Source organism: Dendrobium catenatum, unplaced genomic scaffold (genome assembly GCF_001605985.2).
Source record: "Dendrobium catenatum unplaced genomic scaffold, ASM160598v2 fragScaff_scaffold_1029, whole genome shotgun sequence".
Lineage (NCBI taxonomy): Eukaryota > Viridiplantae > Streptophyta > Magnoliopsida > Asparagales > Orchidaceae > Dendrobium > Dendrobium catenatum.
This window is the reverse complement of record NW_021319491.1, coordinates 428197-453587: the sequence shown is the minus strand read 5'-3', so window position 1 is coordinate 453587 and position 25391 is coordinate 428197. Positions and strand designations below refer to the sequence as shown.

Below are 25391 nucleotides of genomic sequence, written 5' to 3'. Positions count from 1 at the left end.
CCTTTATACAAATCATAATTATTAAATGATCAAATCGATTTAGATCTATTGTTTTTTTTTTCTTTCGAGTTAAAAGCACCCAAGTTTAAATAAAATGATCAAATCAAATATAATAGAAATTATATAATTATGAATTACGGAATCTAAATTACTATATAATTATATTCTAATTAAAATAATGAATAAAATGGAATGAAGCTATGTACCTTGAGCATAAAATCAAGTTTATGGTACGTAGGTGCTTTCTAGATCAAATTTTGGTTAAAACACCTAATTTTGCAAATGGCTATAAGGTGTTCATGTTGCAGATACAGCTTGAACACCTTTCAGTGGTCTTCATAGAATTCACAATCACATCATCTTCATGAGTCATGACCTTAAAGTACAATTGATAGTAGTTGGAGTTGCACCGTCATCTTAAGATTGAGTTAGTGTTGTTTAGTGCTACGTGGTTCATACTATGTGAATGGCGTGCTTTTCTTTGAAATAAAATGAGTCTCACGGTCTCGCCAATTGCCTCCTACTGCATGATGGGGAGCTTTGATGACGCCACTTATGCCAAGTCATTTTGCTTGTATTTGGTAGCAAAGAGAGATGCTTATGTGCTTTCTCCTTACTTTTTTTTGTTCTTTCTTTGAAATCAATGGAGCAATTCTGTAGTAGAGTACTTTCTCGTAAAATTTTGATGAAAATTTCTGAAATTTATTTAAAGAAAAAAAATTTAATTTTGGTTAAAGAACTCATGATTTCATGTGGTTGAAACATGTTCATGTTGCTGGTGTAGCATGAACACGTTTCAGCGGTCTTCACAGAATTTGCAATCACATCATTGTCATGATGGTAAAGGTAGACATTGGTCGGAGTTTCACCATTGTCTTAAGATTGAGTTTGTGTTGGTCAGTACAAAGTTGTTGATACTATTTAGATAGTTTGCTTTTCTTCAAAACAATAAGTCTCGCTATTTGTCTCCTATTCCCTGATGGTCTAGCCTTGGAGCAAAGATGCCATTATGACCAAGTCATTTCATTTTTATTGGGTGGATGTGTTTTATTCTTGTTCTTTCTTTTGCCTTTTTGTAATTCTTCATGAAGATACCATTTCAGTTTGAAATTAATGGAGAAACTTCGTATCCTCATAATTTTTTGGTAAAGAACTCAAAAATTTTCACAGAAAATGATTTACACAAGTAGAGGTAATGTTGGTACCACAGCTCTGTACTAGAGGCTCCAAAAAACTATTGTTTGAGGCCTTAACGGTTGAATCTTTGAGATTTCTCTATGTTCTTGGAAAGTTGACTTGAAGTACTTGAATCCTATGCCAAGCTTGTGTTTTTTCTAGAAATTAATACCTGAGCCGTAAAGGATTTGTTGAAATCAACAACTCTCCTTAACAGGCTTTCACTGGGTCATCTGGATTCTGGATGTTAGGAAAGAGAGTTTTTGTCAGTCAAGTAATGTCTAATCTGAGTGATACTTTCTTGTAGATAGAAGTCTTCTTTAGAAGATGAAGCACATGAAATCACATAATTTTTTTAGTTGAATTTTTTTATGAGTTTTTTAGTAAGCATTGTGAAATCTTGCTTTTTTTTAGTGTTGTCATGATGTTCCCTTGCTAATAATGAGAATTAGGCTGGAGGGCATTTGTGCACTAACCTGTTCATCTTTGATGTGGTGTTTGAATTTTAGACAATGGTTAGTGGTGCCTAACCTTGATAGTTTGTTGATGATAGTTGCTGGACTATATCCATTGCTCAAAATGTTGACATGCACATCCCTTTATGATCCCATACTTGTTTTACTCATCTTGATGACTTGATGAAGCATCCCAACTTATTTTTATGAGTTCTTGACAGGGTACATCAATCCTTCACAAAAGGTTGAATGGGGTGTCATTTTCCATTAATAATGTTCTATTGCTTTTACTTGTTTAGCATTTGGGGGCTGTTTGGTTGGCTAAAAAGGAATGCAATATAAAAGGAATGAATTGTATTTAAAATATTTTGGAGTTTTATAGATGTGTGTAAAATAAATGCAAGTGATTACTTTTTGTTTGACTTATATAAAATGAATGTAGTATAAAGTCCAAAGATGGTGGTGATGGATGGCCAAAAGTGTCAGTGGTGACCTGCAGTGGCAGCTAGTAATGACAACTGGCTAGTCATCAATGGTTTCTAGTGATGGACGATGGTTATGATTGCAGGTGGCGGTCGACGATAGTGGCATTGGAAGTGGCGGCCGAAGGCGAGTGGTGGCAGCAGCGACGGCGACTGGAGGTGGGTGGCAGTAGTGGCAATAATGTCAATGAATTTATGGTCTATTTGGAAAACACCCAAATCTGATGAATTCCAAATACACTAAATTTGCACTAGAGGGTGCATTCTAGATACACTAAAATTTTACATTTCATTAGCTTTACTTTAAACTAAACATCAATATTCTCAAAACTCATGCATTTGGAATGCTTTCAACCAAGCATCCCCTTAGAAACTAAAGAATCACTCGAAAGAAAATAGAATTGGATGTAAGTAAGAGACTTGTTGGTCTGAGGGATGTCCAAATATGTAGAATTAGATATGGGATCCCTTGGAATGAAAGATTGTTGATTATCTTGGTTGCACATCAATAGTATTATTAAAGCTCTTCCATGTTCTACTCCAAACTTTTGCATGCCAGAGAGACCTTTATGAATTGATAAAATTTTGTGATGTTCTTCATCGTAGCTTCTTAGCACACATTAACTATAAGAGAAGGATATTTTATGTAAAAAATCCATGATGCTTAGGCTTATTCGGTGGCGGATTTATGGACATATGGTCCAAGTATCACACACCAATATGCAACATACGGAGCTTGGCTTTATTGGTCTTAAGTTAACACTAGAGATAGGCAACTTTCTTTGGGTGACTTTTTTTGGCCTCAGTTACAAACTATCTATGATGTTTCTTCCTAATCAGTTTCTTCTCATTAGTAAATTTGAGAACTTTATGCACTTTGGCGGAATGAGTCTCGGGCACATTTTTTTGAGGGATTGAGGTTTGGTGTTGTTAAGCCCAAACAGATCCCTTCAAATCGCTAGTCGAGCTTTTTTTTTTTCACCCATTTCAATTTGTAAATTTATTGTAGGTGGGAATACTTGGTTATGGCTCTATAGTTGGTCGTGTAGATGACTGCTCAGGTTAAGAGTTCAACATTTTTTTTTGTCTTCTGCCTCTTGAATAATTTCCCTCAGATGAGGAAGCCTTAGCATTGCCACTTCTTAACATGAAAGGCTTAGTTAGCAGGGTCGCAATATTGGTAAGTATCCAAGAGAGATGTTTTGCTTGATAATAACTCTCTTCATAATTTTTATAATTTTTTTAGTTGCATTTTATAACTGCACGCACAAAGGTGTTGACCAATGTGAGCGAGTGCAAAGGGAAAAGATGACCGATGAACACGAGGTCATACATGGCTAACATCGAATTGCCTCGACCGTGTAATTGCTTGAACATCTCTCGTTATAAAACATATCACACCAATGCACTATGGATACCGAATTTGTTAAAGAAGATTCATTCGTGCACAACTCGTTCAAAAGATGAAAGAAGAAATCATTCCCAGTGGAGTCACCATAAATCTGTGTAGTGTCAACTCATGTTAAGACACCATTCGAAAATTCCCCCTAAAACATAACCTGTTGAAATTCTCTCGGAATATAGGTGGAGAGGTTGGGGCACAAAAACTCAAAATTTTGGAGCCCACAAAAGGCATTGATAGAATTGATGGCTATAGGTGAGGTTGCAAGCTTATATGACACAAATATATTTTTTATTTATTATTTTTTTTTTCTGATTTTTTCATATATTTTTTTTGCTTTTTTTTGGGAAAGAAAGAGAGATGATCACACAATGGAGAAAAATGATTCTTGTAGCCGACCCCACATAGTGGGATAAAGGCTTGTTGTAGAAAGAGAGATGGAAAGAGTTTTTTTGTTTTTTAGAGAGAAAAAGGGTTAAGGAAGTTTTCTTTCTGATTAGAGAGAAAATAACGTTGTTCATTGTTTAGAGGGAGAGAAAGAGAGAGAGAGATGGAGGATTGTTTTTTTAGGGTTTTCTCTTTATTTAGAGAGAGAAAGAGGGGCTAGTGAGAGAAATGAGTTTCTTTTTATGTTTAGAGAGAGAGAAATGAAAAGTGAGATTTTTTTTTTTAAGTTTTCTCTTGATTTAGAGAGTGAAAAAAAAGAGGTGTTGATGAGGGAGAGGTGGAGGATGAATGCATGAGAGATATTTTTCTCTGTTTAGAAAGAGAGTAAGAGGGAAACAAAGAGAAGAAGGATGAAGAAATAGTAAGAGTAAGAAAAAAGAAGAAAAAATGAAGAAGGAGAAGAGTGGCATCAGCTACGCAGGTGATGGTTGGTTGCTGGCGGTATGCGACAACGGGCGAGGGATGGCATCTTTGGGGCGCAATGAGTTTTGACGATAGCTACTAGAGTGGTGCTAGAAGAGGGGATTATGATTGCTGGGCGTGGGAAGCTAGCAGGGTGGGCGGCGTCATGTTGTGGGTTGTGCATGGGGAGGACGACGACATCGGGTTGCTTGGAGGTTGCATGAGAGAGGTGGGGGTGTTTCGTGTTTTGCATCGAGTGAGGGAGATAAGGGCAGTTGTATGCGTGAGCATGTGTGAGGGTGAGTGAGGAGAATGAGGGAGGGGGTAGGTTTAGTTATGCAAGTTTTGTTTTTAATTTAAAAAACAAAAAAAGGATTGGATTGTCTTTTCATTGTAGCAAAAGAGGACATGCAAGTGTGCCAAAAGATTCCAAAAATTTGGATTTTTTTTTAATTAATTTAAATATTAAGTGGGATAAAGGCTTGATGTTGTTGTTGTTGTTGTAATTAATTTAAATATTAAAAACATGATACTAAATTAAATGTAAAATATTTATAATAATAAGAAATAGTTATTTATTTAAATGCATGCCAATTTGTTCACTAGATTTTAGTCACTCACATGTATTTTAGTTGCTCATGCAGGTGAATTTTTTACCATTTTTCTTGTGCGGCACCTAGGAAATACGAGTGTCTTTTCCTAGTATTTTTGATGTTCTGAATGTAATGGTGCAGTTTGTTTCATGAACGAATCTTATTTTGGCAATTTCACATAACGCTGCGCTTGTAGTTCGCCATTTGCAACCTCGTTCTCTCATGTTAATTGCGAGAGGTCCTTTTTTGATAATTTTGATGTTTTAGTCATGATGGCATAATCCGTTTTGCAAATGGACGACATTCAAAAAATTTCGCACAATGTCGCGCTTGTAGTTTACTATTTTTGTTGTTCTCTAATCAAGTCGAGCATGAAGGGAGCCTTTGATAATTTTGATTTCTAAGTGCATCGACGTTGTCCATTTCACAAGCAAAAGGTATTTGGGTGATTTTCTGTAGCATTCGTGATTGACACTCTTTATATATAAAGAGATGAGACAATGTGGAAATAAAATAAACAAAAAAGAAATTTTGATATCACAAACCAAAAATGACAAAAAAAAATCTCACCAACAACAAAATAAGTCAACAAAGGCTCCCAATTCCTAATTGACAAATCCTACAAGACTTCCTTACACCTAAATGAATAAATCTTTAACACAAAAAATGAATTAGAGTGGAGAAAATTGAAATAAAGCAAAGAAAGGACAATCATTGACAAAATTTTATGGCATTTATAAATGAATAATTGTAGAAAGATTTGGGCTTTTTTGAGGCTTTTGTTGGCCGGTAGCATTGTTTAAAATTGCACAATATGAGGCTCGCCTCAGCGTAATTCTAGTGAAAAATGCCTCGAGGCTTATGCCTCTAACTTTTTTATGAGGCTTGCACCTCAACTTGGCTGAGGCCCGCCTTCTTGCTTGCGCGAGGCTTACGCCTCACCCTATTTGTATAATTTTTTGATAAAACTAACATAAATTACATCTTCATGCAATTCAAACGCAACAACTTTCTCTCGATTGCCTCTACCTACATCTTGCGGCCTTCGCTGTAACCAACACCGTCATAGTCATCACCGACAATCACTTGAAAGCTGCACATAACCACCCTAAAAATTTTGGAACGTTAATCTCATATTTATTTTGATGAAAATATTTCTAAAAGATGAATATGATTAAAATAAATTAAAAAGAAGCATATTGGGAGGCATTCAACTTTACTGAATGAGGCAGGGGATAGACCAATTTGTTATGCAACAACCCAGATAAAGACCACCTCAGTGATGACAGTGCATATAATTTCTAAATCGCTGTCAACTATTTCAACTTTTTTTAAGAATTAAATGTAAATTAGTAGATAATTGATAAACAAGAAAATTTGGAGTTGAACTTGATGTTATATGATACTTTTATGCAATTTCTATATTTAATATTATTTTGCTTTTATAATATTTGAATTTTAATTCTATTTCATATAATTTATTACTTGTCACTTTAGATCTTGTGTAATTTTTTGTTTCACGTGTATGCCAATTTGTTAATTCATAATTCAATATAAATTTAATATGTTATCATTTAACATATCATTTAGGTATTATATAAAAATCACTTTTGACATTTATAATCATTTTATGCAATTTTTTGATTTTGAGGCTTACGCCTCAAAACGCCTTGAGGCTTACACCTCGCCTTATGAACAAAAAACACCTCAATACCCAATTGCGCAATTTTAAACATTGGCCGGTAGTGTTGCCTTTTTCCCAGAATAGATAGGATAGTTATTCCCAGCTAATGACTGCTTTTGCAAGCTACAAGAATGTTGTCAGCACTTGAAAGGGCATTGAGGTAACCAAACTTTCTTTCTTGCTTTCCAGAAGTCTGAACCTGGAGGAAAAATTTGAAAGAATCACAGTAGATAGGTAACATGAACATAGAATTTTAAAAACAACCACTTTTCTGCTGAAGACATTGCAAATACACATTTCTTCATGCTATAGTTGCCGTCTGACCTGAAAATTTCCACTGACGGGGGCTTTTTTTTCTGGGTCGGATAGCTGGAAAGCCCTGTTTGAGAGCAGCTGGGAAGAGTCTGTTCTTGATGGTTCAGCCGGCTGGAAACAACCCAGACCGTGGCTGGTTTGGTGGCTCCAAGAGCAGAAATGGAGAGGTTGCTTTTGGAATGATGAAAAGAATGGTAAATGAGAGCAAATGTGGTGGGAGAATGATGTTGGTGAAGTCCAAGACTCCACTACAAACTCTCCCTCTTAAGTTTAAGAGAAATCCAAATGAACAACATACTCTTTCCAAATGAAATTATAGGTACTTATAGACCCCAAGTCTTAAAAGAGACATAATTTACCACTCCACCCTTAATTAATTAATAAATAAAACAAAAGAAAATAAAATTAAAAGACAAAAAGAGGAACAAACAATAATAAAGCCCAAATAAAAGAAATAAGACAAAAGAGACTTTTTTTTAATAGAAATTACCCGCCTATCTTTATTTATCATTCTCCCCAGGCTGAAGGAGACTCATCCTCAATGTCTTGAACATATTCTTATTATTATTATTTTTTTTGAAAGAAATGCAGCAAATTGCATTAAAACATATTCTTATTCATAGTAGGGTTAAAATATTGCAATGTTGAGTGTTTTGATAGGATAACTACATCATGCAAAATTCTTCTTTGTTGGTATTAGGTTCTTTTGATCATCTTAAGATCAACTGTTTTTGACTGAAGAGTACTAAAGAGAGGATATATTCGACTAAAGATATCAACAATTCTATTTTGGACACTTGATTTATGTTTCAATTTGCATTGTAATAAAGTCTGAACTAATTTTGGGATAACCTTTTCTTCTTAGTTTTCTTCCATTAGTATGAAAGCATAAGTCGAGGGAGTTTCTCTCATGGCTTTTAGGAACATAGATTTAGAGGTTACGAGGTCAGTGTTCGTTTTTTGGTTCGGATCATCTTTCATTGGCATAAGAACTATCCTTTTTTCCTTCATTATCAATTGTATATAAGTGTTTTAATATCAACATGAATAGTACATCTATCATATTGTCAGGATTGTCCTAATAAAAGATGATAGACATCAATAGGGATCGCGTGACATAATACTCCATCATGTAGTTTCTTTCCTATGGAAAATTGGACTAAATGTTTCTCTGTCACTTTAATTTCATTGCCCTTTCTAGGCTAGGATAACTTTTAGGGTGTTGGGTGCTCATGCGTAGGTAAATTTAATTTTTTCACCATTTGACTGTACACAACTTTCTTACAACTACCTCCATCAATAGTCATATTGCACACTTTACTTTCCACTGTGCATCTAGTGTAGAAAGTATTATGTCCCAATCCATCAACCTCAGGCTTAACAATGGTATTTAAAACTCTACATACTATTAAGAGTTCTCCATCTCATCATAAATTAATTGTTTCTAATCTTCCAAATTATTTTTAATTTCATTTTCTTTCTCATGTCGGGCTTCTTCCACTAAAATACAACATGGCAATTTGGACAATTAGATGCGATGTGTCCAAAACCTAAACACCTAAAGCATTTGATTAATGGATTCTTGGTAGTCGAGGTACTAGCCCTATTAATTTCGGATGCTTGTATTTTATTTGGGATAGTATTTTTAGGATGGAATCGCTGTGTTTCATCAAGAGGTTCCTTGCTAGCTCTACAAAAACCTTGTCCTAGGCTTCAAGTAAATTGTTTGGTATGGAGTTATTTTTCAATTGACTTTAGTGATCTTAGCACCCTAAATGAAAATAATTTTTTTTATTGGCATATTAGTAAAATCGAAGTTTAAGAGGCTTTAAAGAAAATGAAATGTGGAAAAGCTGTTGGACCTGATGATATTCCAATAGTGGCGTGGAAATGCTAAGGAGATGAAGGAATTTTTTGGTTTACTAAATGTTTTAATATTATTTTTAAGACTAAAATGATGTCAGGTTAGTGGAGAATGAATGTGCTGATTCCTATTTTTAAGAATAAAGATGATGCACAAGATTGTGCAAATTATAAAGGAATTAAGTTAATGTGTCATGCTTTAAAACTATGGGAGAGAGTTATGGAGCATAGATTGCGGCGTGACACTAATGTTTCTCAAAATCAATTTGGATTCATGCAGGTAGGTTTACTATGGAAGCTATACATTTATTGAGAGGTTTGATGGAGAAGTATACTGAGAATAAGGAGGATCTACATATGATTTTTATTGATTTAGAGAAAGCATATGATAAAGTTTCAAGAGAAGTGCTATGGAGATTTCTAGATAAGAAAGGTGTTAATAATGCTTATATTCAAGTCATTAAGGATATGCATGCAAGAGCTACTACTTGTGTTCAAACACAAGATGGTTTGACCAAGTATTTTACTATTTCAGTTGGATTGCATCAAGAATTACCCTTAAGCCCATATCTTTTTGCTTTAGTCATGGATGTTCTTACTAGACATTTGCAAGAGGTTGTACCCTAGTGTATGCTTTTTGCTGATGATATTCTTCTTGTTAATAAGACTAGAGAGGGAGTTGAAGGTAAACTTGAATTATGTAGGTAAACCTTAGAGTCTAAAGGCTTTTGTTTGAGTAGATCTAAAACTGAATATATGGAGTGTAATTTTAATAGTAATAGATCTAGTGGAGGGATTGTGACTTTAGGCAATCAAGTAATTAATAAGTGCACACGTTTTAGATATCTTGGGTATATTGTTCATAGTAATTGTGACATAGATGGGGATATTATTAGTAGAATTCAAGTTGGATGGCTGAACTGGAGAAATGCATCGGGCTTGTTATGTGACAGAAAAGTCCCTCTCAAACTTAAGGGAAAATTCTTTAAGATGGTAGTGAAACGTAAAGGTACACTTAAAAAGACTTGGTCAGAAAATATTATAAATGACTTTTCTTTATTAGATTTAGATGATAATTTTACCCTTAACACAACATAATGGAGAAAAAGAATTCATGTGGCCGACCCCACAGTGGGATAAATGCTTGTTGTTGTTGTTGTTGGAGTCTATTTCAATTTTTATGGCTAGCTTGGTGACATTGGATAATGTCCAATATCATTGTAATTGCAAGATATTGGCAATGGTAGGAGATAAACCCCCTATAAGTTGGGCAATTGAATGTTTTTAAGGTTTGATAATGTCACATTTTAATATTAATTATTCAAATTCCGAAATGTACTCCTCTACTAATAAAATTCGTTATTGAAACCCATGCAACTTTATAAAAGCGTTTTGAATAAATTGCGATGATATATATTTCTTTTTTTTTTTTCTGATATAATGATTTTAATTTTTCCCTCCTTAATTCACGTTTTTTTAGGTTTCTACACCAGATGGAGGCGTTTTTCTTGAGTTTAATGGCTACTAATTTTATGTTAAGATCTAACGATATTTCTCTATGCTAAAAAATACGTTCTTTCTTATGCAACCATTCTATAAAATCATCAATATTTAATCCTCCCTCAAAATATTGAAAGCCTATCTTAACATTAAAATCTTGCTATCTTCTTATGGTTTCTCTTCTATGGTAAGGTTCATCTTCATCGGACGATTCTTAACACACTTAATAGAAAGGATTTTTTATTTTGCGTTTGTTGTGGTGGTTATTCGAATGAAATGAATGAGTTTCTTTATCATGATGTTCTTAGGCCTCTAATCTAGTTTTCAGTTGTTAGATTTCACGTGCAATTCTACCATAACTACCCTTGGTTTTGATGAGGTTGGTTCTCCTAGGAGGCATTCTAACGTAGGAGGATGTCAAACTTGCTTCGCTTGGTGTTGTGTTAATCGATCATCGTTCTCGTTAGATGCGCTCGAATTAGTCATGCAATACACATTAGGGGTCATTAGTTTCTGTTGTCTTGAACACATTGGCGCAATCTGTTTTCCAAATGGACTCTGTTTGGGTGTTAATTTTATCTTCATCATCCAATCCAAAATCTAAGTGATATAAATATTTAAAATCTAATAAAATGAAATGTCAAAAGAAAATAATATGGATGGTCAATTGGCACAGGGCTTTGACTAAGATGAGTAGTGAGTTGATGAGGGTAACATTGAGCGCTGAAGGAGTCTTTGCAAAATCATGGGAGAACCATAGATAGACGTGATGTGAGGGAGGCGAAGATGTTTTGAGCTTAGAGCTTCAATGCTTATATGGGATTGTAGAAGAGGAATTGATTTGACAAGACTTTTATAAGATTTGAAGGACAATCATTCATTAATATTTTTATTTTCATAGATATTGAAGTTATTTATGATAGGCTAAAATTTAGGAGTTTAATAATTCAATTTATATGATGGGGCTATTGGCGAGCTTGGGCGCCTTTGATGATGCCTTGTTTTGTGGGGTATATGCCCTATAGGAGGAATGCCCCAACTGACTGCCCAGGGGCATTTTTATTTCATCTTGCTTTGATGCAATCCCCAAAACTGCCTTTTAAATATTGTTATCAATAATTTCAAGGGAGACCTTTTGACCTACATCGTTGAATTAAGTTCTTAAATCATTACTTGCATATTTAATCTCATCTCCTTTGATGATATATTTTTTATATCAGTTTTTTTTTTTTGTTTTGTCTTGTGTTAGTAATGTTAACTATCAAATCTTATGAAGGTACCTAGATCATCTAAGAAGTTGTACGAGGACAACGAGTATGCTCTCTACACCGTAACACTCTTTGGCAGAGTTGCTGACAATTTTAAAACTAGCGCACGTGAAAGAGGTTTTCAGGCAAGTATCTCTTTTTTATGAAAAAATCAAATTTTCATTATAGATCCAATCTAGTTATTCAGTTTATGTTCTCGGACTCGGTGGCTTTTAGCTGCAAAATATTTTTAAATATTTATATCTTATCACTACGGAGGATTTTAGACATGTTTCTCTTATTATTGACGTGTTCTTTTATGGCCGTCGTGTTTTCAGGTTCGAGAGTTTGAATATAGTACAGAAGCTCAAGAGAATCGCAAACAAGAGCTAGAAAAACTTATGCAGGATCAAGATAACTTGAGAAGTTCTCTTTTGCAATGGTGTTATGCAAGCTATGGGGAGGTATTGTTTACTACGGAGTGTTTCTATGTTTCGACTAATCTGAAGTGGTTGAATTGATTCACAAAACATAAAAGTTTTAGGAGAATAGGTACACGCACTAGAAAAATGAACGGTTACTTTTATGGTTATAGCATTCCTATCATGTACAAAAGAGGCAGGGATACTATTAAACTGTTCTCGTCTCTGTATCTATTCATTTGGGGAAATGTGGCTGATAATAAAGTGTTTTTCAGATGCCATGTTGGTAAGCCATTTTATTATATGCCAAATTACATTTTTAAGTTCTAAAAAGAAATAGTTTCAAACCATACCAAACTATCAAGTCATCTCAGATTTAAAAAAAAATAAAATAATGCATATTGATTTCGAACAAATGAAAATGGTTGCCCAGGATTCATATAAAACTCTCTTACTCAATTTCTTTTATGTTACACCAAGCTATTTATGGAATTGTATATGTAGTACATGAATACATAACGCTTCATTTGGCAACCCTTTGTTGTGCCATGCTGTGTTGTGTGAGTCATTGCTCTCACAAAGATGATTGAACTACTCCGCAAGCCAGTTTTCCATTTTCGTGATGCGAAGGGTTTACATACCCTCAAAATATTTGTATTGAATAGCATGTCCTAGACATAACTAGAATGGTAGCTTTTACAAAAGCAACACAGGCAGCGCATTACCAAGCAAAGTTTTTTTCAATTTTCTTTATTATTATTTTTCTATTTTGCACAAGTGTAGATAATTATATATTCTTGTCTTATTATATATGTACTATTATACATACAATTGGTCATCTGTTTTTACTATTTTTTATGTATGATATTGGGAACTAATATACTATTACGTATGTGATAAGAATCTATATGTTCTACTCTGCGGTTCTTTTTAACTTGTAGATAATCATACCATATCTAGGAGGGATATGGATGTATCTTGGGAAATATACTTTGCATATATGTACCCAAATATTTATGGGTGTATTGATATATTTGGTTGTCCATGCTTGTTTTTTTCTCTTTTGTACTGCATAGGTTTGTATATGTATAGTCATTGATAGTGAGGTGGTTCTTTTAACTGATGAGTAGAGATCAACTGAGGGAGTTGGAGTGCTGGTCACCTCTTACTTAATGTAGTTTTTTCTTGTTTCATCAAATTACAGAGTAGGCAAAGATGGGTGAGGAAGGCTGAGAATGGAGGGTTTTAACTCAAGCAACTCATCATTTAGAAGAGCATATTGCAGTTTAAAATGCATCTTTTTTAGAAAATCAAGCAGCACGATTTTAAACGAAACATCCACTTAGTAAAACTATAAAGGCTGGCGTGAGGTTCAATCAATCTTCTAGTTTATAATATTTTTGAAGATGGCTGTGAGATAGCTGCCAGCGTGAGATAAATATAAATTTAAGGTCATTTTTCTTTTCTAATTAGTATGTATTACTATCTTAAAAAATGCAGTTGATGCATTCGGTTAGATGTTTAACAATTGATCCGTAACATAGTAGTTAACAAACAGAGGTTTCAAAGAGGTGTAGTCCTTAAACATATAATTTGATGTCTTGAAGTGTGAAGACATTAAAGATGACGAACTTGTTAATTTATCTTGAATCTATTGCCATTTATTCAGCGTCTCTATGTCTCTGTCTCTTAATCATATTAAGTGCAAGTTTCTAACTATGTAAGCTGTAAAATTTTAAATCATTTGTTTTGATACGTCAACACAGAAGTGGCCACATTATTAAATTTCCATGAAATTATTTTTTAATATTTCATTTGTTCACTTATTAATCCCTCTAAATAATGCTTTCTTGAATGATTTATGATGTTTTTTTTTTCTTAACATTTCTGTTGCAGGTTTTCAGTTCCTGGATGCACTTCTGTGCCGTGCGTGTGTTTTCTGAGAGCATTCTTAGATATGGTTTGCCGCCATCATTCTTGGTATTGAAATGTCATCTTGAGTGCTTTTTGGCCTTTGAATCTTGTTATAAGAGTGACAAATGTGGTTTCTTTTGGATTAATATCAGGCTGCAGCTCTTGCACCGCCAGCGAAAAGTGAAAAGAAAGTACGGAGCTTGTTGGAGCAGCTCTGTGGGAATCTCAACTGGTAACTCTTAATCCTGTTATTTCTCAACAGCTGGCCATTAGTATTATTGTTTCGTCATCAGCAGAGGTTTACTGGCAAATTTAGTTTTTAAATTAGTTGCACTTGCAATATTTTCCGTGATGCCACCTTCATGTGGTTAGTGATATATGTGCAGTAAAAAAAAGTATGCTTTTTATCCAATAACTAAAGGTGCCTTAAGCATATGATTATTACATACCATTATTGGTATAATCTCAAAAATGATTTTTTAGATCTCTTTTTAGTTCTTGATCGAATCTTACATGATGTTTGATTTTTTATTTTTTTTATAGTTATTTACCAATTCAATCATTTGCATAATTTCAAAATTGAATAGTTCTTGATAGGGTTGCAAACATGCCGAGCCATATTGAGCAGATGATGCAGGACTAAATACGAGACAGGAAATTTGCACGAAATATTTAAAGAACAACTTTGGATTTCTCGTTATTAACCACTAAAACCACGAAATAAAACTATTAAGCGGTCATGTCCGTTTAGGCTAAGCTACGCGAGAGACTAAGCAAAGTAAAAACATTTAAGAAAATTAAAGCAATGCATACAAGGTAGCTTTCAACATAACCTTGGTCTAACAAGAGGTCTAAAAGCAAAAGAAGTAACAATCCTACGTTACTAATGGATGGCGACAGTGAAACAAAATCTCTTGTTTGAACAAAATCTCTCTACGAAGTAGTAGAATATGAAAATACACGAATCAATGAAGAACATCACTTTGCGGAGAATCGTCTTGATACACCTTTGCGTAGAATCGTTTTGATACACCTCTCGGATGGTAGCAAAAAGAAAGAATTTTCTCTTATAACTGGAGAGAGGTTAAGTCCCAAGTCTTCTTCCAAAATCCTGAAAAGAATTTCAGATTTTGGGACCAAAATCTTTGCGGAGAATCGTCTTGATACACCTCTCGGATGGTAGCAAAAGGAAAGAATTTTCTCTTATAAGTGGAGAGAGTTTAAGTCCCAAGTCTTCTTCCAAAATCCTGAAAAGAATTTCAGATTTTGGGACCAAAATCTGAGAAGACTTTCAGATTTCTATGCTTAGGAGTAAAGGAAATTGGAAGGAGAACTCTAGCACCGGTTCAAGCATGGCATAAATGTGAGAGAGAGGGAGGCAACCATAAGAGGGGGGGGGGGGGTGCGAGTTAGGGGGAAAGTTTTACTTCCTATTTCAAATTCCAGATTTAGGAAATAAAACAGTAAATTGGCATAGGGAATTTCGGCTAGGAGTAATGATGGGGATTTGAAATTATTTCCCAAAAGCAAAAGTGGCGGATTAGGAAATAAGTTTAATTATAGCCAAGAAGGATGGGATGAGGCCGGCGGCATCCATAGGGGAGATATGGGTCTAGTGTAATCAATTGGTTTACTTAATTTGGGATTTAGGAAAGAAGTATTTAAATCCAATTTGAATTTGAAATTCAAATAGAATTCATTTAAAACTTTCCAAAAAATAGAATGACAAATTAGGAAAGATTTCAAATTCAAATTGGTTGGATTTGAATTTTGAAACTCTGTCCAAAAGTAAATCACCCAAATTAGGTAAGGATTTTAATAGGAAAGGGGAAGTGGGGGGCCGACGGCTAGGGGGGTTAGGGCCGGCGATATGGGAAGACCAGGTGTGTGCTTGGGCCGTGAGGTTGAGGGAGGAGGAGGGGTCGGGTGAGGTGACCGGCGGCTTATGGTGGAGAAGGTGGGGGGAAGTTCGATTGGGAGGAGACGATGGCTTGGAGATGGAGAAGGGTTTGGTTGTAAAGATGTCCGGTGATGGTGGTGGAAGGAGGAAAGACAAAGATAAGGAAAGACCACGAACCCGTTCGTCTCCAAGGTTGGTGGGTGATCCGATCTCCCTCTCCTAGGGATTTCTCCAAAGTTCTCTCCAAGAACTCTCAAACACTCTCAACACATAAGGGCAAGAAATTTCTCATAATAATCATTCATTACTTCAAAATAATAAGATGAAGGCTATAAATAGCCTCATACAATGACTTAAAGCAAAAAGACTCAAATACCCTCAATGGGCTACAAGACTCAATCCCTCAAGTAAGGGTAAAACGGAAAATGCTGAAATAAAAAGATTACATCAATAAGTAGACAATAATAAAATCAAAAGTACATCGGGTAAATCATGTCCGTTGATTTACGGCCACGTTGACGGTAGACTTTCCAACTGATGTCCCCATCAGCAGATGCTTGTTTATATTTGAGTTCACTTATTATCAACTTGTTCAAACTCGATTCCAACTTTTTTATTCGTGTCAAACTTGGCTCATTTAATTTAATGGATGTTCATGTCTGATTTGTAGTTGATTCATGTTTGTTTTATTTTGTGCTCATCGAGCTTTAAACAAATGAGTCTTATCGAGGTATGAGCTCTTCTTCAAGATTTCCATTAGCTTAACAAACGAGTCCCATCGAGCCTACTAACAAGTAATTACATCAAGCTTGTTTGTAAATATTTCTAGTGACCATTTTCGTACTACCAAATGTGCTCATTTACAAACATATCTAGCGAGTGTTTTTAAGTTGTCAAACGAGTCTATTCATAAACATATCTAACAAGGGTTTTTGAACTATCAAATAAGTTCGTTCACGAATACATCTAATGAGTATTTTTGCTGCCGTCACTACAGTGGCCATCTCCTGTAGTTCAACCTCGTTTCTGAACGCGCTACAATAGCCCATTCCGCGCCTTGAGCTTCATCCCCCTATTCGTGTTGATAAAATGAAGAAGAGCAAGGCTTCATTCACTTCTTTTGCATACATGAACACCAGCCAAACTCCATTCGATCCCCTCTAATTGAATCCAGCTGCAAGTCTCTACCTCCCTCCATCATATTCCTCCCATCCAGCCTTCTACATCCTCTGGTCCAAGGTTTAAAATTGCGTAATCGGGTTTTGAGGCGTTTTTCTTTCGTGAGGCTAGGCGTAATCCTCAAAATAAAAAAATTGCGTAAAGATAAAATGATAAATTTTTTATATACTAATGAGTAATCTAATAATGTAAAATATAAAAAATACAAGATGAGGTGTCAAGTAATAAGTTGTATGAAATTAAAGTAAAATCCAAACATCACAGTAATTAGACAACATAAAATATAGTTCAAAGAAATTAACATTTAAGTCTTCATCTCGTAATTTAGACAACATCACTTCTACTTCATCATCTACAAACTATTCATCATCTGATGTCATATCCTTACAAAGCAAATGATCTTCGTCATCCTTTAACATTTTTTTTTTCAAGTTTCTGTCTTTGAGTCTCCTATTGTATATAATGTACACTAGTGAATTCATCCTCAATGTTGACAAACGATTTCTCCTCTTTGTATGCAATTGGTTGTAGGTACTCCAATTCTGTTCACAGCCATATGAAGAACATGTTAATCACAAAACTTTCACAACAATGTTGCAATTCTTGAGTGCTATCACCAAATTGAATTCACCACTCAACTAAGATTTACGTAAATGAGTATAGTCAATGCTCAAAGAATAAATTTTAATCAAATGATTAAAACAACAAATGAAATTACCTAAAGATCGTTTTGAAATAGTGTCATTTTCTTGTTGTAATAAATTTTTTTTTCTTTATACTTAAAAGATACTAATTGCATGTCAGCATTTGGTCTTTCAGTGGCATCACCTATCAGTTGATCTATGCAATGATATAATCCCAACTTTATTTTTGAATTTGTAGACCTATTCTCTGCATATTGATATTGAGGGTTTAAGTAATAGTTTACTGCATGCAAGTGTCAGTGAAGCTGTAGCTCCCATATATTATCAATAATATTTCAAATTTTCCTATAGCTTTCCTCTTCACCCCTTAAGTTGCAGACAATCATTTCTTTAGCTTTATTTATAGCATTATAGATGAAACCCATAATTGGCTTCTTCTCTGCATCCACAATCCTTAAAACTTGTACTAAAGGTCTAATGGCTATGATGGTGTACAAGAGACTTTGTATTCAAAAAATTTATAAGTATTTTAACACTAATCAAAGAACCATTAGAAAAAATATTATGAAATCATCTACAAAGCTTAAATGGGATATGGGAATACCACTAAGAGAATAAAAATGCAACATAGAATGTATACAAAAAAGATATTCTAAACCTCTAGATATATATATGTTGACCACATTTGGAATCCAGAGTGAACATAGCCAAAACCCAAATTAAATTTTTCTTACGGTGTTGAACTCCAGCCGAACTCCCTCTGTGCTTATGTCGAACTCCAACCGCGAAGAAGAAGAGGAAGGCGGGGAGCTAAAGAGTCAAGGAGGGATGCGCAGAAGAAAAACGAGTCGCAGGAAAAAGAAGAAGGCGCGGTTGATGTCAAAGCAGTCGAAGTCGCAGTCCAACTCACGGTCGAAGGCACGTGGTCGAAGAACATGAAGAAGAAGATGACTTCGAGGAAGTGAAGTTGAAGTCAAGGAAGCCAAGTCGACGTTGAAGTCGAAGCAAGAGGCAAAAAAGTTGATTTTGATGCAGCGAACGCCTTCGAAATGAAGTAGGGCACGACTTCAAAATAAGGGTAAAGTCTAAGCATCAAATGTCTAAATATTAGGTTTAGTGTTTTTTTTTTTTTAAATTTTAAGAGGCATTCTGCCTCGTAGAAATGAGGCGAGGCGCGCAGCATACCTAGGAGGAAGATGTAATCTTTGAGGCTCAAACAAGTGAAATTGCACTAAGGTGCACCTCTTATTGTGCAATTTTAAACCATGCTCAAGTCTACCTCCTCTCCCTACCTCACGTTAGAGTCTCTTCAATCCACTGAAATCCACAAACCCAGCTTCCATCTCGGCCACTGCGCCGAATCCAACCTCTAGCACGCAGACGATGATCTTTCCTTGTGCTGATTCCACACATCCAAGCCCGATATACACTCGATCGAATCTTCTTGTGGCTGAACTCCTTAGATCTCTTCTACCTGCCAGCCACAAAGCTACAAAGCCACAACTTAAGTGCATTCTTTGTCTCTCATAACTTTTAAAATTTTAGTATTTATCTGAAAATTAAAGTCTAATGTTTACTTGAGTTATTATTATTTTAAATAAAAAATTTTCTTAAACAATTTTTCATTTAATAGTAAAGGCTTACCTTGCTTGCCGTCAACCACTTGATATCAACCGCTCGCTTGTTCTTTGTCTCATTTGCCAACTCTTGATCTCCCTTCCACTCTCAAGTGCTTGCTTTTGGTATCCCTCACTTAACTTCAGCTTCCCTTCTTCCTTTTTCCTCATCTCAATCGATTGGTGGCTTATCAGTCCCTTGATCTAGCTCTTTCTCTTATTTTGTGGCTTGCCCGATCTCTTATTTGGTGGCTTGCCTGATCTCTCTCTCTATCTTTTTACCTCTAGCTCACTTAGGCCCCCTCTTTTCCTCTTACAATTTAAAGGCAAAACTAATAATGGTTGGTTCATTCGAAACCTACATTAGCCTGTTTTTTTTTTCTAATATAAAGACAAGTTTTTATAGTAGGGAGGACAAATGATAGACTTATGATAATAAGGATAGAAGTTCAAAATGCTTTGTAAGAAGATATTCAATTCATTGATCAACAACTTATGAAAAACAAATGAAACGAATTCATAAAGCCATCCTCATATATTTTGGAGAAGTCCAATGATGATGATGATCGGTTGCATGGGACTCCTGTTTGCTCTGTAAGTGAGAAGTTGCATGTATGCGTTGCTTTCTGTGCCAGATGCTAATATCACTCCTTGATTATCTTGCAGCATTTACTGGAAATCTGATGATGACGCTGCTGTTGTGGCTGGCATAGGAGTTGAAGCGGAGTCTTATCCTTACGCCTCTTTCACTGTCAATATTGTTTGAGATAAATTTTGTTTTCCTTGCTATGATTTCAGACAAGCTGAACTATTCTTATTTTTCGGAACAAAATCACTGGAAAACGTAATGCTGCTGTATATTATTGGTAATCACCAATTATTATTACTTCTACAGGACTCGAGGGAATAGAGTTGAGTTTGTGATCTAATTGCAGGCAGTTCTACTCTCTATTTATTTTCGATTGAATAAAGTCTGCTTAATCATTTATAGGATCGATTATAGTGAAATTGAATTTCTCAGTTTGTACTTTTCAACGCAGATTAAAGAACAATACAGTTGAGAAAACAATATGAGCAAAATTGTTTAATCATTTATAGGATCGATAAAAGTCTTGGTAACCTGGTCTTTAGCTCGTAGTGCACACAGTTCATTGAGCCTGCAACCTGGTCTTCAGCTCTTAGTACTTCAGAGTTTCATCATCGTCTTTTGTCCTGCTAGACCAATGATCTTGTTTAATTGATGGGGATGTGGTGAAAATGTTTGTAACGTTGGTGAAAAAAAATGATAGAACGGTGAAGGATGATGGGAAGGGTAGAGGAGATTGACAAAGAGCTGGGATTAGCTGGCTGATTTAGACTATTTCTTCCTTACTATGGTTTCTTTACTTAGAAGGGGATAGGACCTTTGGATTTTAGAAAATTAGAGGTATGTTTTTTAGATCAATTGGTTAAGTGTGGAGGAAGTTTTTGTTTTTGAAAATTTATAGATCAGATTTTTTTTTTTTCATGGATGATTTTATTTTATTTTTCAATTTTATGAGGAAGAAGGGTTTGAAGGCCTTGGAATGATGGGGAATGTTAGGACAACAAATAGAGAAGGTATGTATATTTTGTGAGGAAAATAATATAGTTGTTTCAAAAATGAATGATAATTTTGTAATGTGAGGAAGATTAAGCAAAATGTTCAAGCAACCATAAGTATACATCATTATTTAATTGAACTATTTTATGCTATCATAGATATGCAATTTCAAGTGCTCATCAATGATATGATGAAATAAATACAGAGCTATTTATGTGTGTGGAATGCTTGAATTTGTGTAATTTATTTTTAGCTTTTGATAAAGAAAGATTGATATGCCTTGTCAAATTTTATTCATCAGACTTTTCAAATATATATCTCATTATATTAGACAATTAACTTGATAATTTTATCATCTATATGAAATATTGTAATGCTTTTCAAAATATGAAGTTTATTTTACTAACATTGTAAAGAGAAATTGCAGGCAATATGTGCTTCTTCACTGTAAGTTTATTTTACTATAGAAATAAATACAGAGCTATTTATGTGTGTGGAATGCTTGAATTTGTGTAATTTATTTTTAGCTTTTGATAAAGAACGATTGATATGCCTAGTTAAATTTTATTCATCAGACTTTTCAAATATATATCTCATTATATTAGACAATTAACTTGATAATTTTATCATCTATATGAAATCTTGTAATGATAAATTGGTGATATTCTTTAATTGTAAAGAATTATTTATGCAATCGTATGAGAGACTCTTGGATGAATAATTGTCTGATTATTTATATTAAAAAAAAATAATTTTAATAGCATTAATAATAAAATGATTGTACAGTGATTTTAAACTATAAAGACTCATAAATTGCAGGCAATATGTGCTTCTTCACTATAAGTTTATTTTACTATATAATCTATTCTTTTAAAATGATGTCTTTAAAAAACTTTGAAATCGTTAATGTTGATATAAAGTTTGGATGAAAAATATTGTGTTTTATTTTTTAAATTAATGATTTTTTCTCTCACAATTTTGGCTCCGTCACTGTATATGTCTAATTATTTATGTCAAATGGTATTAACATATAAAAGTGAAGACTGAAAATTTTGTGCTTGTAATGAAATAATTAGTATAAGCAATCAATGTGATGCATTAGATTAGATGATCTCAAAAAATGAATCATCCATATATATAAGTGTACTAGTTCATGTAATTATCAGAGTATCTCAAATTAAACAGATTAAAAAAAGGACTAATTCTTATTTTATGCTATTATTTGATCATTTATATCTATCTACATAGTATGCCACTTGTACCTAATTTTGGTTACGGTTATTATTATTATTATTATTATTATTACTAAGCAAAGGTCATAAGAAATGTGTTCAAGTAAAAAAATATAACATCATTTATAGGAAAGCCAAGCTCATCAAGTAATTCATTGAAAATAGTATCATAAGAGATTTTTAAAGGTACAAAAAATATATTATTAAAATCATGATCGTCAAATAGAGTGCAAAATCTGTAAGAATGAATATTTGAGATGGGTGGTGGTTTAGAGATATTATAAGAGATGTTTAAAATGTGTTACATGTAATTAAAATATGTTGTCTAAGGTTTTGTTTGGGATATTTTTCTTCTTATTTTTTAAATTAATTTTTTAGTACAAAGTTTTCTTGAACTCAATTTTTGTATTAAGAGGTTGCTTTACAAAGCAGTAAGGAAGCTATCCCAAACAAAGCTTAAATGAGTGGTTCATTATGAGATGTAATAGGCAAATTAATGATCTTATAATTAAATACACAAGGGACACTTAACAAACAATGGTTTGTCATCACCTCTAGAAGATTATTTTTGTTGTTGTTAGAACTTCGAATTTTAGTGAAAATAGTATATGAATCAATTATTAGTTTGCTTTTTAGTTGGAGATAATTTTTTATTTTGGATGAGAAATATGCGATTTAAATTCGGATATATTTTCCTAAAAAAAAATTAAGTGGTTGTATTTTTAGGGTTCTATTCTTATATTAACATTCATATTATTAATAAATGATTTTCCTAAAATGACTGTGCTTCAAAAGGAAATATATTGCACCATGTCTTATTTTCATGGCTATCAAGATTAATGGGGATTAAGCACTTAAGATGACATGCACTGATTAGTAAATATTCTTCCAAATCAATCCAGACCTTAGGATCTATCATGCATTGATTAGATTAATCCAGACCCTAGGATCTATCTAGATCTTAGATTAATCCAGACCTTAGAATTCTTCCAAACCAATACAGATCATAGGATCTACCTAGTTCCTAGGATTCTTCTAGACCCCAGACCCTAGGACTTCTTAGACTCTAGAATCATCCTAGACTCTGAACCCTAGGATCTACCTAGACCATATATCAATCCAGACCTTAAATCTACCCAAACTCTAGGATCAATCTAGATCTTAGATCAATCTAAATCCAAGCCAATCCATATCTCAATTCAATTCAAACTTGAATTAAATCTAGACTTCTAACCTACCCAGACTTTAAACCTATCTTGATCTCAGTTCTAGTTCAAACCTTGATTTTCCCTTTGATCAAACTTCAATCCTATTACAATTACTAACAATCATTCAGATGATTATCAATGATATGGGTAATTCAAATTCAAGCATCTAAATCCAAAACCCAAATCCAAAGGCTATGGTCTTGAATGCCTTTTCCATGGATTTTTCGAACACTTCAAAACTCAATCAAATGACCTCTGATTCAGATTCTATCAATTACATATTTATAGGACATGTCTCTAGAGGCAACTCTCCAAATTTGATCTCAATATGAGACCTTTAATCCCTGAAATTGGATTGAAATCTAAAGGCTGTAAAACTTTTAAATATTTATGGCCTATGCCACTAGACCTTTCTCTCAATGGAATTTGACCTTGGAGCCTTCTCCAAGCTCTTTGATCACTTATGGACCCTTGATTATGTCATGTTGAGTGATAAACTATATTTTGATTGACCCACTTTGACCCCCACTTGACTAGGGCCCAAAATGACCAAATACTCTTTAGGGGTGTGAATAGTGACTCTTGACCAAATGATATCCAAATTGAATGCAACCACTTCCAGCAAGTTTCAAATGTCAAACCAAACCTATTATACCCAATCCCATACCCTAAGTCAACCTGGTTGACCAAGTCAACCTAGGTTGACCTAAAGGCTCCTTAAGGATCCATACATGTGATTTGATCTAATTGAGCTCTCCAAACCTTGGGATCACCTCCATTGGTCCCCAAACATCATTTCAAATATGTCAAGTCTAAACCTTGGCTCTGGGTCAACCTAGTTTATAAAGTCAACCTAGGTTGACAAGATCAACTCTTAAGCTTTTTTATATAAAGTCAAGCCTTAAATCAATGTCAAATCCACTCAAAACCCCTTTATCACTCCCCCTAATGATGTGGACATGACTGGACACCCTAAGCTAGTCATTAGTTGACTTGGTCAATCAGATTTATTTTTGGTCAAATCCAGTCAATATAAGTTCCATTCACTATACACACTCAAATTCAATTCAAGAAAAGTTTCAAACCTTCAAAGACCATTTAATAGTATACCTTAAACCCATTCAAATCTTGCATGAGTCATACCAGTGTGGGTATGACCAAGTTAATGCCATGAACTTGGTTAAACTTACATATCTTGGTCAAATCAATCCATACATCCAATCAAACTCCTATCAAGCTAAATATTTAATTTTTATTTATTTAAAGTTGAATTTAAATAAATTAACAATTTAAATTTTTAGAAACCATTAAGATTTATTTAAACTCAATTTAAGAATTATTTTTAATTTTAATTAATTTTGAATTATTTTAAATACATTTAATTGCCTTAAACTTTGAAAATTCAAATAAAATTCATATAAAAAATACAATTAATATATCCAAATTTTCATAATTTTAAATATTTTAATTTCTTATATTCTTATATATAGGTTTATACATATATGTTTTAAATTTTATTTTTAAAAATATATATTTATTAAATCTTTGAATTTTGAGAGATCCCTTGAAACTTTAAACCTAGATTGAGCATGATTGAATATAATTTATGAAGAGTGATGATTAATCAATGAATAATAAACTTTTTAATTGTTCATTAATTAATATTTCAATTAATTAAGTTTTAACTTGATTTGCATGCTTAGGGTGCACACACTCATCAAGCTTTAAGGTTCTCCTAAGTCTTGGATTGGATTGTAATGTATATATGTGCATGCATATATATGTCAAGGGTTAGTAAAACCTATTTCAAATATACGTAACTTAGTGGCACCATTAAGGATAATAATTAAAGACCTCAGGCTAAAAAACTTATATTAATTTTAAAAATTAGGATATACATTCTTTTGACTTAAAACTTTGAACACTTGAACTTAGTGATATATACAACCCATAGAAGAATATTCACTGATTTAAAAAATTATTAAGTTAATTATTTAATGAATTCTTTAATTAGACATTAAAAAATTAACTTTTTTTTTAATAAATCAAAATTAATTCAAAAAAATACATATAATATCTCAAACAGACTAAAATTGAAACCTTACCTTTAGAAAAATAAAACCCTTTA

At 33.7% G+C, this 25391-nt stretch overlaps 1 protein-coding gene across 1 annotated transcript in view; it reads left to right on the top strand.

Annotated features, from left to right (window-relative positions):
* LOC110113011 (V-type proton ATPase subunit C) overlaps positions 1-20170 on the top strand; it is a 39025-nt gene extending 18855 nt beyond the window's left edge. The window contains exons 7-11 of the mRNA XM_020845419.2: positions 11596-11712; positions 11905-12030; positions 13885-13968; positions 14055-14134; positions 19908-20170. Of these exons, the coding sequence (XP_020701078.1) occupies positions 11596-11712; positions 11905-12030; positions 13885-13968; positions 14055-14134; positions 19908-20007 (507 nt within the window). The 3' untranslated portion in view covers positions 20008-20170. The remainder of the gene's footprint in view (positions 1-11595; positions 11713-11904; positions 12031-13884; positions 13969-14054; positions 14135-19907) is intronic.
* The last annotated feature ends 5221 nt before the right edge of the window (positions 20171-25391 follow it).